The sequence below is a fragment of the Leptonychotes weddellii genome, chromosome 9 (genome assembly GCF_054177405.1).
Source record: "Leptonychotes weddellii isolate Sample4059 chromosome 9, ASM5417740v2, whole genome shotgun sequence".
NCBI lineage: Eukaryota > Metazoa > Chordata > Mammalia > Carnivora > Phocidae > Leptonychotes > Leptonychotes weddellii.
The window spans coordinates 92,121,640-92,135,187 of record NC_138377.1 but is presented as its reverse complement, the minus strand read 5'-3'; the positions used below and the strand labels follow the sequence as shown (position 1 = coordinate 92,135,187).

At 37.5% G+C, this 13,548-nt stretch overlaps 1 protein-coding gene across 4 annotated transcripts in view; it reads right to left on the bottom strand.

Moving 5' to 3' along the window:
* USP3 (ubiquitin specific peptidase 3) overlaps positions 1-13,548 on the bottom strand; it is a 108,829-nt gene that overhangs the window by 42,625 nt on the left and 52,656 nt on the right. For all 4 annotated transcript variants that reach the window (XM_031031538.2, XM_006736614.3, XM_081829557.1 and 1 more), the window contains exons 4-8: positions 12,866-12,949; positions 9,393-9,474; positions 8,054-8,136; positions 6,548-6,661; positions 3,441-3,554 (exon numbers count right to left, since the gene is read on the bottom strand). In XM_031031538.2, coding sequence (XP_030887398.1) covers positions 3,441-3,554; positions 6,548-6,661; positions 8,054-8,136; positions 9,393-9,474; positions 12,866-12,949 — 477 coding nt within the window. The remainder of the gene's footprint in view (positions 1-3,440; positions 3,555-6,547; positions 6,662-8,053; positions 8,137-9,392; positions 9,475-12,865; positions 12,950-13,548) is intronic.

Sequence of the window (13,548 nt, the reverse complement as noted above, 5' to 3'; positions counted from 1 at the left end):
AGAAAAAACTTTCATTGTATATCCTTTCTTTACCTTTTGAAATTCTCAGCCATTTGTATTTTACCTACTTAAAAAACATAAACTTAGTGGCATCTGGGTGGCTCGGTCGGTTGAGCGTCCACTCTTGATTTCAGCTCAGGTCATGATCTCAGGGTCCTGGGATCAGGCCCCATATAGGGCTCCGAGTGCAGTGTGTAGTCTGCTTGAGATTCTCTCCCTCTCTCTCTGTCCATCCCACTCTGCCCCTCTGCTTGCTAGTACGTGCTCTCTCTCTGAAATAAATAAAATCTTAAAAAAAAAAAAACCATAAACTTTAAGTTACTTTTCTGAAAAGGAAAGGGACAGGAAAAGCAGGGCATACTAGGAAGCCATAAGAAGTGTGGTAAGTAGATATGCATGTTGGAAAGGCCAAACTTTGGCAAAAGTTTATACCACTGGGTAACTGGGTTTTGGTTTGAGTGGGGAAAAAAGAAAGAATAGTTTTGGTGGGTTTTGTTTTTTTTTTTTAAGATTTATTTATTTACTTATTTATTTGACAGAGAGAGGGAGAGAGAGAGAGTGAGAGAGGGAACACAAGCAGGGAGAGTGGGAGAGGGAGAAGCAGGCCTCCTGCGGAGCAGGGAGCCCGATGCGGGGCTCGATCCCAGGACCCTGGGATCATGACCTGAGCCAAAGGGAGACGCTTAACGACTGAGCCACCCAGGTGCCCCAGTTTTGGTGGTTTCTATACGAAAGCTGTTAATTACATTTACTATATATATATATATTTTTTTTTTTTTTGCATTACTTAATGAATGAAAGTTGTTCCTACTTTCCACATGCATGCGTATTTCAGAGTCCTCATATTTCATTCCAAGGGATCAAATTCCCCAGACCTTGTCATAGGTTAATCAAGGAAAATGCGCTTCCTAACCTCTTTTAAAAATTTATTTTGTCGGGCTCCCTGCTCGGCAGGAAGCCTGCTTCTCCCTCTCCCACTCCCCCCTGCTTGTGTTCCCTCTCTCACTGTCTCTCTCTCTGTCAAATAAATAAAATCTTTAAAATAAATAAATAAAAATTTATTTTGTGATCATAAATATAACAGAAACATAGTTCAAGGCTCACGGCACTTCCACACAGGCAGGCCATGTTACAGGAACTTTACCCTGCATACCTAATAGGAGTAACAGCTATAGGAAGAAAGCCCTACATCTCCCTGCCTCACCCCTGGGTGTTGTGCAGTGACCTTACACTTAAGCTTTATCCCAATCTCAAGATCTAGATCTAATCAAAAGAAAATTATTCGTTGATTACAAGAAAATGGGGACCAAGCTCAATTACTGTGAAACTGAGAAAGCCTTGCTAAGAATACACGGGCATTCTACTCCCATCAGTCACTAAGGAATCTAAGAGTTCATGTGAATTAGGAATCACTCCAGAAACTCCTCAACTTCGTCACCTTCTCCAAGAGTTTTTTCCTTTCATTGCTAAGGATACAGAATGGGCAAAATTAAGCAGCTTAAAATTAAATCATGCTCACAGCTGAGCTATAGAAACTTTATATAAAGGGCAGAGATGTGGGCAGATTTTGAGGAAAGGTAGAATTCTATTGAATAAAAGTTTCATACAGTTTCTAAACTCTGCTTAAGAATAAAGGATCTGAGTCACCATGGGAACCAAGCAGAACAGTATAAAGTGAGTTGGTACGCTTCACTCAGGCATGTGGACAAATGACTGCTGACACATCTATTCTTTACCAATTCCACAAAGACCTGAGTTCTAACTCTGATCCTAACACCTACTAGATGTGTAAGATTGAACAAGTTCTTCCTCCTCTGTCTCAGTTTTGTCTTTTTTAAAACGGAGTTAACACTTCCTACCTTGACGGGAATTTTGTGGTTGTGTTTTTTAATGAAGATCAGATATAAAAGGCCTAAAGTGCTAGACACGTAGCATTCAATAAAAACTAATTTTATATAATAATAAAACACAAAGACTAAGTCCCTATCAAGAGTCTAACTAGGAGACTATATTAGAAATGTTATATTAAGTCCAAACCTGGTTAGTGGTAACTTAGCAGTCATTTCCACCTTTCCTACTTGGAGTCAAGAAACTTTAAAATCTTTGCAAAATTAGTCTCTTCTGAGAAGAAATTTAAATGTCACGATATATAAAAGAAGTTTCCGTCAAAACAAAGACCAGGGGTAACAACAGTCACTCACATCAGATCCTCAAGGCTAGACTTCTCGAGTAAGGCAACAAATGTCAGTTCTTTGAGGTTATTACCTTTTTTTTTTATTATGTTATGTTAATCACCATACATTACATCATTAGTTTTTGATGCAGTGTTCCATGATTCACTGTTTGTATATAACACCCAGTGCTATCTTTTAAACATTTTTCTATACTACTAATATATCTAAACCACTATGAGGCAATAGAGCAAGATAAACTACTAAGTCTTACTACATACAGCATGCTGGGTGTTTTCGTTTTTGTTTTTTTCAAAAGGAGAGGGATGTACATTAGGTGCCAAACTCCTGACTAGCAAGAGCACAGACCTGCTTCAGAAGGACAAAATCAGCAGAAGGTGGCAAAGGCTGTTGTCAAACACCTGCAGGGCCTCAAATCTGCCGTTACCTGCATCCCTACCGAGAGGACTAACCTAGGAGAAGAGGCAGATTCCTCTGACAGCAAGGCTGTTTCCCTCCTCAAGTGAAGCTAGAGAGAGAGCAAGGAAAACACAGTGACTCTACAGCCACATCAGGATGCGGCCCAGCTACCATTTGCAAACTGAATCCCAACAGACCTGACTTCAGAACCCAGCCCAGAACAGTGAATTTCAGACCACACATTTCTACAGATTACATCTGGATTTTTTTTTTTAGTTGAAATAACAAGATGGTGTATGATGGTGTATGATCATAAGATTTTGAAAGAATCAATGGAATTTTGTCCAGTATGTGTTCCTAAATTATTTACAAGGGCACATAAGTTATTTATAAGGGCTTTGTTTTTAGAACAAAATATCCTACCATTTGTTAAAGACATTTTTAACGTCTATGTATTATTTAAACACACACATTTGTCTAGTCAAACGATCCAACTGTTCTTCTCCTTTTAAAAACAAAACAAAAGGGGCACCTGGGTGACTGAGTTGGTTAAGCATCCGACTCTTGATTTCAGCTGAGGTCATGATCTTAGGGTTGTGGGATCGAGCCCCACATCGGGCTGTGCGCCAGGCATGCAGCCTGTTTAAGATTCTCTCTCTGCCCCGCTCCCAAACCCTCCTCCCCCCTCCCCCGCTCTAAAAGAATAAAAATAAAAAAATAAAATAAAACCAGTCTTTAATAAATACCTTCTTATTATTTAGAATAGCACCACTTCATAGGAAACTGTTCCAGGAACAGCATAAAGACTAATATTAATGTTTTAAATATTCTTCATTAAGTAATACTTACCTAAAATTTGGCATAATCTTCCAAACAACATAAAATAAGGACTCTGGGCTAAATGCAGTCTGGCTACCTTGCCATAAAGCACAGAGTGTCTTTCTAAACTCTTCCACCAAAGACCTGGAAAAGAAGAAGGGACAATACCCCTGGCATTACTGAGAGGCTACTGTTTCAATGCATAATGTCCAATTGTCTACAATTCATAATAAAAAATGTAAACATAAAAAGGGTTTGGTTTCTTCTAAACTAACTCTGACAGTTAAGTAAGAGCATCTCAAAAACCCACATAAATTGCAGTAATTACAGACAAAACTAGTTTTTAACTATATGGTGAACTTTGTGCCAAAGTAATGTCATACTTGTAGAATAAAGCAATAGATAAGTTACAAACCAAATTATTTTAAAATGTACATTTTTTAAAAACTTAAAACAAGTAACAGATTCTCTTTCTCCATTTCCTGCAGTTTTCCTTCTTGCCCTCACAAGGAACACTTCCCAGACCTCAGTGTGTGACCATCTGCTCATCTCTGCCTCAGACAGTTCATCTGGCCACAAAGCTTCAATACTCAACTCTACACCAGGACTTCCAAATCCAAATCTGAAAGCCAGATTTTCTCACGACCACTTTTAGTCAGGTTTCTCCAGTTTCCAAGATGAATTTTCTCCTGGATGTCCTCTTGTCACTTCAAACTCAATGTGCACTAAAGCTGCTCTCTATACTCTCTCTATGATCCTCCAATACCCATTCTTCTCTTCTCTCAGAGGAACAGAACTTTCAATTTTTGCTTGGCAAAAGAACTCCTGGACTAAAAAACTTTGAGCGTGTTCAACTTCTGAGAAACTCCCTTGAAGAGAAAGAGCAGTCCTTCTCATTAACCCCTTCCTTCTTCCTTCTAGCTGGAAGGATGAAATGGTGGCACTCCAGCATCAGTCTGAGCTATGTGGACAACAGCCCTACACTAGGGTTGGTGGAACAGAAAGCTAGAAGGAGCCTGATGATTGTGGCAAACAGCCCTAGATGGATAATCTCCAGCTTTTACATGAGAAAATAAACAATGGATGTTTAAGTCACTATTAATTTTGTTTTTCTATGTATGTAGCTAGAATGAAATACCTCCAACAACTAACTAAACTGAAACATCTCCAAACAACTTTAATATCTGTATCTGTCAATACAATACCATACTCACAAATACCTGATTGATATCTCAGCGAATCTCAATAACTTCTTGCTCAACCCCTGTCATCCAGTAGGTCCCTAAGATACAAATCATATTTTTTACTTCCTAGTACCTGAACCCTCTCCCTGTATTTGAGGAATTCCCCACCTTAAGAGTCTTGGTAAGAGACTGCCTCCCACTATGGAAGTTGGAAAGGCCAGATACTTGCTTTCTCAAAACCCCCTTGCAGCCAGGGCTCAGGTACATGGCCTGGGTTCTGCCTATTTGAAGCAGAAGTTAGTGATGCAAAGCTGGGCAGTGCCAAATCCTTTTTGGTGACAAAGAGCATCATCTGGAGTACAGGGGCAGCAATAACAGCAGCATTCACCCAGCACCCACCTCTAACAGTGCTGTTAATAGGAACTTTGGTGTCACACACTGGGCAGTGATGTCATGTCAGTGATGTTATGGAAGCAGTGATATCCTTATGGGACAGACTTCCATGGGGTAATTGCAGCAATGGTCCTGGATGTCTAGATTCCAGACCTGATTTTCCACCCATCCAGTAATAGCTTACCAACAGACCTGCATTAAGTTCTTTTTCTGCCTAAAATGGCCAGAGGCAATTTCTGCAGTTTGTAACTAAACCTTAAATGACACTAATGCATCAAGTACTACTAATTCTCCTCTTAACTTTTGTGAAAATGTATTTTTTTCTTCCTTATTTCACTGCTATCTCATCCAACCCAACTACTATAAAGTGTGAAGTCTCCTTGAATGCAGGCATTTTCCAGTTCATCCTATATGCTGCTACTAAAGCAAACTCTTAAGATATCAATTGTCGTGGTATGATTCCACCCCTACTCCAATGCCTGGCTTTAAAGTTCCCTGGTATTTTGGCTCTAACCATACTGCACACTATTCTAGTATGTTCTATCCTAATCTCCCTCAGTCACTTAGGCAGAACAATGTCAGATTGTAAAATGGCTCTTCAGAATGTGTGGGGATGGGGTGTATGGGAGCAGGGATGGGCTGGCAGAAAGAACATTACATTAAAATATATACAAATTAGGGGCACCTGGGTGGCTCAGCTGGTTAAGCATCCGACTTAGTTTCGGCTCAGGTCATGATCTCAGGGTCATGAGACTGAGCCCCGTGTTGGGCTCTGTGCTGAGCCTGGAGCTACTTGGGATTCTCTCCTTCCCTCTGCCCTCCCTGCCCCAGCTTATGCATATGTGTGCTCTCGTTCTTTAAAAAAAAAAAAAAATATATATATATATGTGTGTGTGTATGTATATATATGTACATGTATATGTATATATATACACACATATACACACACATACATAAATATAAATACATACACACACAAATTATAAATCAGAGCCTTATTTCAGTAATGTTAAGATATGAAAAAAACTGCCCATTACAATCATAATACAGATCTTCTGAACATCAAATGGAGCACAGCTGCACTGAATTTGCATACATATTGGTTCTCAATAATCATTTGTCAATTTTTCCCTCTCCATATCAACTAAAAATTGGCTGTATTGCCCCATAATTAATTTGATGACTACAAATTAATTTTATTATCCAAAACAGATTTATCTAACAATATAACACAAATCAATTCACAAAAACTAATGATATTCATGCTGGTCTACACCTAGAACTGTGTTTCATATACAGATGTCAATTTTAGAGCTCAAATCCACAAAGACTTAATATGTAGAGAGCTAAACTTATTCTATTAGGTAAATAGAAATAGAAATAAAAAAATAGAAATAAACAATTATTAAGATCATTAGCTAGACAGTTAAACCCAGGTTTTAGAAGAAGAGTGTTTTAAAATGCATGTGCCTATGAACTCACATAATGCAATGGAAATCACCAGTAAGAGTCCCTTGTTTTGTAGCTCAAAGCCAGAAAGGATATATTCTTAGAACTCACACATTGTTATCCCCTTGGCTCCTGGTGTGGTATGTTCGCCTTCCTGCTGTTTTCCCATTCCTTAACTCCACAGCGGGCAGTTCTTTGAAATAACAGCAAAACTGCTCAATGTTACTATTTTAAAAGGAAGGGAAGAAAATTATTTTAAAAAGAAGAAAGAAAGAAAGGAAAGAAAGAAAGAAAGAAAAAAGAAAGAAAGAAAAAGGAAGAAAGAAAGGAAGGAAGAGAGAGAAAGAAAGAAAAAAGAATTTACTAGGACTGTAAAGAAAGTTCTATAAAACCTACATGTGAATTTTTAAAATGTGATCTTTCAATTTCTCAAGAAATTGCTTTGAGTTTCCCCATTAAGTTTCCTCATTTACTCTAAGAAAACAGTATTAACAGATGACTTTGTAGAAATGAACAAAGAGCTTAAAGCAAAATCTGTTCCAAAAAATTCTGAATTCTGGGGCACCCAACTGACTCAGTTGGAAGAGCATACAACTTAATATTGAGGTTGTGAGTTCAAGCCCCACATTGGTTGTAGAGACAAATAAATAAAACTTAAAAAAAAATTTTTTTAAATCCTCAATTCCCCTCCCCCAAAGGTTGTCACCATTTTTTTCTTTTTATGGTACCTGTTTCCAGGTATTCAATAATTTCCTCAAATAAAAACAAACCATGAAACCAACCTTATTGTTTAGATATACAGTCAAGAGTAATAAGGAGAATTCAGTAGTGACTTGAATTTCTTATTTGAACAAGACTAGATAAACCAAGAGATAGTACCTTCAAGGAGGGATCAAGTATGACTTCTGCTCCTTATTTGCAAGGTGGCCTTGGGAAGAGAATTAATTCTGGCCTTTGATGCCACATTAAAATCTACAAGTACATGACCTTCAAAATAATTTCTTCTACATAACTGAGGTCAGCCTTGTTGGGTATTTTATTTTTACTACTTATCTTACATTTTAAAGATCTTCTAAACATCCAATCTTATGACCATATTTAAGACTTAACTAATGATCGGATTAAATTCTCTGAACAAGGTTCTCTGTAGTCCAGGGGTCTGTTGGCCAAATCTGGTCCCAGGTCCCAGCCACTGAGCTCTTACATTTTTAGAGTTGTTTAAAAAGGGTGGAGGTGGAGGGATTGGGGGCCGGGGGGAAGATAGGAGACAGACTGTGTGTGGCATGCAGAGACTAAAATACTTACTGTCTGGCCTTTAAATGAAAAAGTTTGCGGACCTCTGCTCTAGTTTATTCAAGAAGCAATAGGAGATAAATAATAACAACTAACAATTACTTACTGCTGGGCACTGTTCTAAACCCTTTATATAAATTATTTAATCTTCCCAACCATCCTATGAGGCACAACTATTATCCCTGGTTTTACTGATGAGGAAACTGAGGCACAGGGAACTGACCAGAGTTAGTGGCAGAGACAGAATGTGAACCCAGAGCCTTTCCTCCTAACCATTTCACTAGAAACTAACAGCAGCATCTTAAGCTCTGACGTTGACAGTACCTGAGCGACTGAAGGATGGCATTCATGAAACATGTGTTCCCCAGATTCCGGAGGCCTGTGGCACAGATGGCAGTGGTGCTTCCCTGCAAAATGGGACGGGCGGCCATCAGTAATACCAAGAGAAGGACATGTCAGACATCAAAGCAAAGACCTATATTTGAAACTCTAGCATCAAGCCAATTTGGAATTGGTCCTTTTTTGTCCAATGAATATCTCAAACTCTCATTCTACTTTCTGTATCAGTGTCCAGATATTTTTAGAAGCCTGTTTCTGATCCTGGGATTGTCCGACATGGGAGTACCTCATGGAAGCTTATGAGGAAACCAGCATTAATGAAAACCATGGAGTACAAATTTGAAAACCAGGAAGATCCTTAAAAGAAATGAAGTTTAAGACAATGCTTTCATAAGATTTTATTAAAACTACTACAAATTGAAAAGATATAAATATTTACCTGAAATATTCACCCCCAAACCTTTAACTATGCCATGCATAAATGACCAATACATGTATTCCTAGCAATGGGATATCAATCTTTAAAAACTACCTGAATTTCCCTTAAAGACCAAGGCTTGATTTTCTGATTAGCTCTACAAATGCACCGTAACATCTGAATACTACACCTGAGAAGAGAATCTACCAATCCAACTCAGAGCATCTCTGCCCGTAACTCGGATGGCCAGAGAGCACTTCAGCTCTTTGTTTAACAAAATCCTAACACTTTAAATAAGTAAGTGCATGTCTAAACATAACTAGCATGACAGCAGAAAGGCAGATGCAGGGCAAAATTACTAATGTATTTAAAAGTATTTAGTGATCTTTAAATTTTATTAATTTATTAATGGATCATACATCTGGTAACAGATGGTTACCAGAATGAGGAAACACATTCTTTCATGGTGAAATTGTATTAATGAAGTCCTAAGAAATAAAACTTACCAAAACTTCAGACCCATACAATTTGCACTTAGAACCTTTAACAGAAAATAGCAAAGATCTTTGGGATCCTTAGAAAGAGAGTAGCAAGACACATGAATAGGCTTTAAGAGTGAACACTTGCTAAGGTAGAGGAGCACAGTAGTAATCCTGATGGCAGGAAGGCACTGACAGATGGACAAAAGTGGGTATTTAAGTCACATCAAGAATCATTAGTACAAACATTTTGTAAAATATACCAAATCCAAGTTTGGTAAGGAACAACATTAATGAAAAATTTATGAAAGTTTATAAGGAGCAACATTAATGTTAGAGTTGTAATAAAACAGTGACGAGATCTCAACCAATTCTTACATTTGTATATATTTTAATTACTTACATTTACTTTTTTTTTTTTACTTACATTTACTTTTAATAACTTGCTGTTTAGTGATGAGTTTTCCAAAAGTTTTCTTTTCCTATGCCTGTCAGCTGTGAAAGCCGAGCTATTAAAACACAAACAGATAGTCAAAAAGACATTAACACAAACATACTAGACAGCAGGTTAAAAAATAAACGTTGCTGTTCTAAGGGTCTGGGGTATAGAGCCCTGCCTGGCTGCTTAGCAAGGCCAGGAAGTGACCTGTAAGGCCCACTGTGGCCCACAAGTATTTGAGGTAAGTGACGAGTTCCACTTTCTTGGCAATCCCCACTACTCCTCTAGCAAGGTGGGCTGCAAGCATCTACCACCAGGCACCTCCCAGAAAAGCTGGCCAGGTAGATGTAGTCTGTGAGACAATCCCTCTTCACTACCACTATCTGCCTAATCGATTGCGAAGCTTCAAAAACGAGAAGACCCATTCCTCACAACAAAAGGAAAACCCTTGTCTGATATGATTATACTGAGATTTAACATTAATTCTCAAATACTATGCTACTTCCTTCTTAATTTTGACAAAGATTTCCTATTTTGCTCATTTTCATAACAGATTATGATATAACCTGAATTTCTGCAAAATAAATTATAGGCACACAGATATATACAAATTAATTCGATTCAGCTATGCTACAAAGGATATTCTGAAACAAATTCTAATTAGCATGGATATTCTGAATTAAAATTTTTCAAAATTTTTCTTGATGAGAGATATTTTGCTTAAATTTTATCAGAAAATAATTCTTTCAAAGGGTTACTTTAAAATTATTATATATCAGGAGACCTAATCTAAAAGAAGCAAAAATTATCATTTTTTACTATTAAGACATAAAAAACTACCAAAAACTGTAGTTTCCACTGCAGACTAAAGCCCACATTTGAACAACACAGACTTTTTAAAGTCTGCCAATTCTTTTCCATCTTCTAAAAAGTATGAGGGTAGTCCAAACTAAATGCATGATTATTTAATTTCCACATGAACTATAGTATCTTTGGAGCATCAGATCTAGTGACAGTTAGTTACCTCGAAACTAAAAATATTCTTAGGCAACATGTCCTCAGAACTCTATGTATATCCCTCTCAGAGTATCAGTGAAAATAAGGTAAGAAAAGACCAATTCCATATTACAGTGTCAAGTTATTCCTTCATAATTCTGTTAAGTAAAGAGGTTGAATCACAAGCACTATACACATACACACACACACAACTTAGCAACAAGCCTAACAGTTAGCTTTCAGTTTTAACCTATATAAAGAAAGCATTCAGCTTTTTAAAATATAAGTCATTAAATATTATCCTCAGCAATTCTCAAAATGGCAGAATTCACTAGATCCACACTGTCTAATACGGTAGCCACTTACTACATGTGGATATATAAAGTTAAATTAACTAAACTTACATAAAATTAAAAACTCAGTTCCTCGGCCATTGCTAGCCACTTTTCAACTGCTCTGCATAAGACTAGGGGCTACCATAAAGGACAGTGCAGATTATACAACACTTTCTCCACTTCAGGAAGTTCTTTTACACAGTGCACTTCTAGAGGATATGCAGAGGAGTCTAAAGTTAAGTAAAACACAAATATAATCACAGTTTTGAAACTGTGGTTTCCACTACAGACTAAAGCCCAAATTTGAAGAACAGAAAAATGAACCCAAGTAATGTTTTTCAACACAGGAGGAGGACTGCAAGGCAGACTTTTCAGTGGGACCAAGCAGAAGTATAGACAAGGAACTCTGACATCTTTTACCTGATGAAGTGGTCAATGGAAATAAAAGATCTGATAACTGCATAAATGCATGTACATTCTTGAATACCCTCTTTTCCCTTTGACTTAGGTCTGATACATTTATTTGGGATTGAGATGTAGTCTTTTCTTAGAGAAAACTGTAAGTGGCAGAAAAAATATTCTGGTAGCTACCCACTTCTCTGACAAAAAAATCAAGTCAATTAAGATCTTCACTATGACATCACCACACTAAAGAGTGACAGGGCGCCTGGGTGGCTCAGTTGGTTAAGCGACTGCCTTCGGCTCAGGTCATGATCCTGGAGTCCCGGGATCGAGTCCCGCATCGGGCTCCCTACTCGGCAGGGAGCCTGCTTCTGCCTCTGACCCTCCCCCCTCTCATGTGCTCTCTCTCTGTCTCATTCTCTCTGTCTCAAATAAATTAAAAAAAAAAAAAAAAAATCTTTAAAGAGTGACATTACATAATTATTGTGGGAATCTACTTGTTAATTATGACAATTTCAGACAAAAATATTTTGGGTCTGTGTATCTGTACCTCTGTCTCTAATCCTAGATAGGGCTCCTGCTGCTCTATTTCAGATTACAAGAAGGAAAGAAGCACTTTGAAAAAGGAGGAGCCAAAAGATAAAAAGCCAAAAAGTACTTTAATTCAAAGTGTTTCAACGAGTGTAGATTTTCAAGAAATCCATCCTTCTTCCCTTATCAGCTTTGTAATCTATTGTCAACAAGACATGCATAAGACTTTGGTTAACGAAAACTATACAAGTGTTTTATTCAAAGCACTTAGGCTATTTCCTCTCAATATATGATTTAAAAATATTCTATTGCCTTTAAGTTTGCTAAGGGACTCCTCCTTTTGGTATGTTCTCACAATAGTTTTTAAGGTCAACTGTCAAAATAAATTAGATGGCACCTGACGATCAGGGGTGATTTATACAAATTTCATTAGAGTCAGCAGTCATCCCAGGGCCATGCTTCTATCCACTGCATCACTATTTGGATTTCTGTTTATTGCTTCAACTTTGGGTTCAGTGAATTTTATCTGAATAACCTATCTGGCTATAGCAAAAAAATTCTATTCACATCAGTTGTGAATAGAATTTCTTTATGATGACAAATTTCTTTATGATGACATAATTTCTTTCTGATGACAAAGCATTTCACAATCTATTGTAATTTCAAGTGACACATACAGCCCCTAACAAAAGAGGAAAAGACGAAACTAGGATCTTGTGCTATCCTACAGAAGCAGTGGACAGTAATATAATAAAACCTAATTTCCCTTAAAAATAATGCATAAATTTTAGTGCTTCTGAGACCTCATAAAACATGCCTGACAAGGATTTTCTAAAATCATAAGTAACTCTATAATGATTTTCTATCGTTTTATGCCCTTTCCTTACACCTCCAAAATTTCCCTTGCAAATCAACTGACTAGAGCTTATAAATTGGTGGGTAATAACTTAAAAAAAAAAAAAGGCTCTTGGACTCTTGGCTATGATTTATGATAAATATTAAATGAAATAAATGCTAAGCTATGACCATTAACTATGGGCACAGTTTCAGATATCCAAAGTTTACTTTATTAACACATTAATCACACTAAAATCATGACGAAGTTATGGAACTCAATAACAAAACTCCCACTCAAAAATTTGCAAAGACCCCTCAACCCTATTCTATACCCTTCCTTTCCCAAGGCCTATTACTTACTTTTCCAAGTTCTGTAAGTGTTCTCTGACTTTCTGTACCAGTCCCAGCTTGGTGTCATTAACCACAAAATCATCACAGCGATAACTGCAAGAAAAATATTAATCAATGTGTGCAAAGAGCTTGAGGAAACCACATAATGAAATCACTAAAAGGCCTGGCTGCTGCCAAGATGATCACTTGGCTCTGCAGGCAGTTACTGTCGGTGGTAAGTTTAAAGAGGACTTGGAATCCACAATGGAATGTCTTTTAAGAGCCTTTTAAAAAAGCCACGTAGGCAATGAACACTAGCTTCTTTTCACATTTTTACTCAAAAGCTCCTCAATTCCTCCTTCAAAAACAAAATAAGCTGCTACATGTGTTACATTCTTTTTAGTGGTGCATAATACATGGAAAATAAAAAGCACCAAGTCAATTCACATAGCATTAAGCCCAAAGCTGTCAGGTAATGCGTCCCAACTCAAAATAATAAGGAATTTGGGGGGAGAAGAGATTTATTATTTTTTTTATTAACATATAATGTATTATTTGTTTCAGGGGTACAGGTCTGTGATTCCTCAGTCTTACACAATTCACAGCGCTCACCATAGCACATACCCTCCCCAATGTCCATCACCCAGCCACCCCATCCCTCCCACCCCCTACCACTCAAGCAACCCTCAGTTTGTTTCCTGAGATTAAGAGTC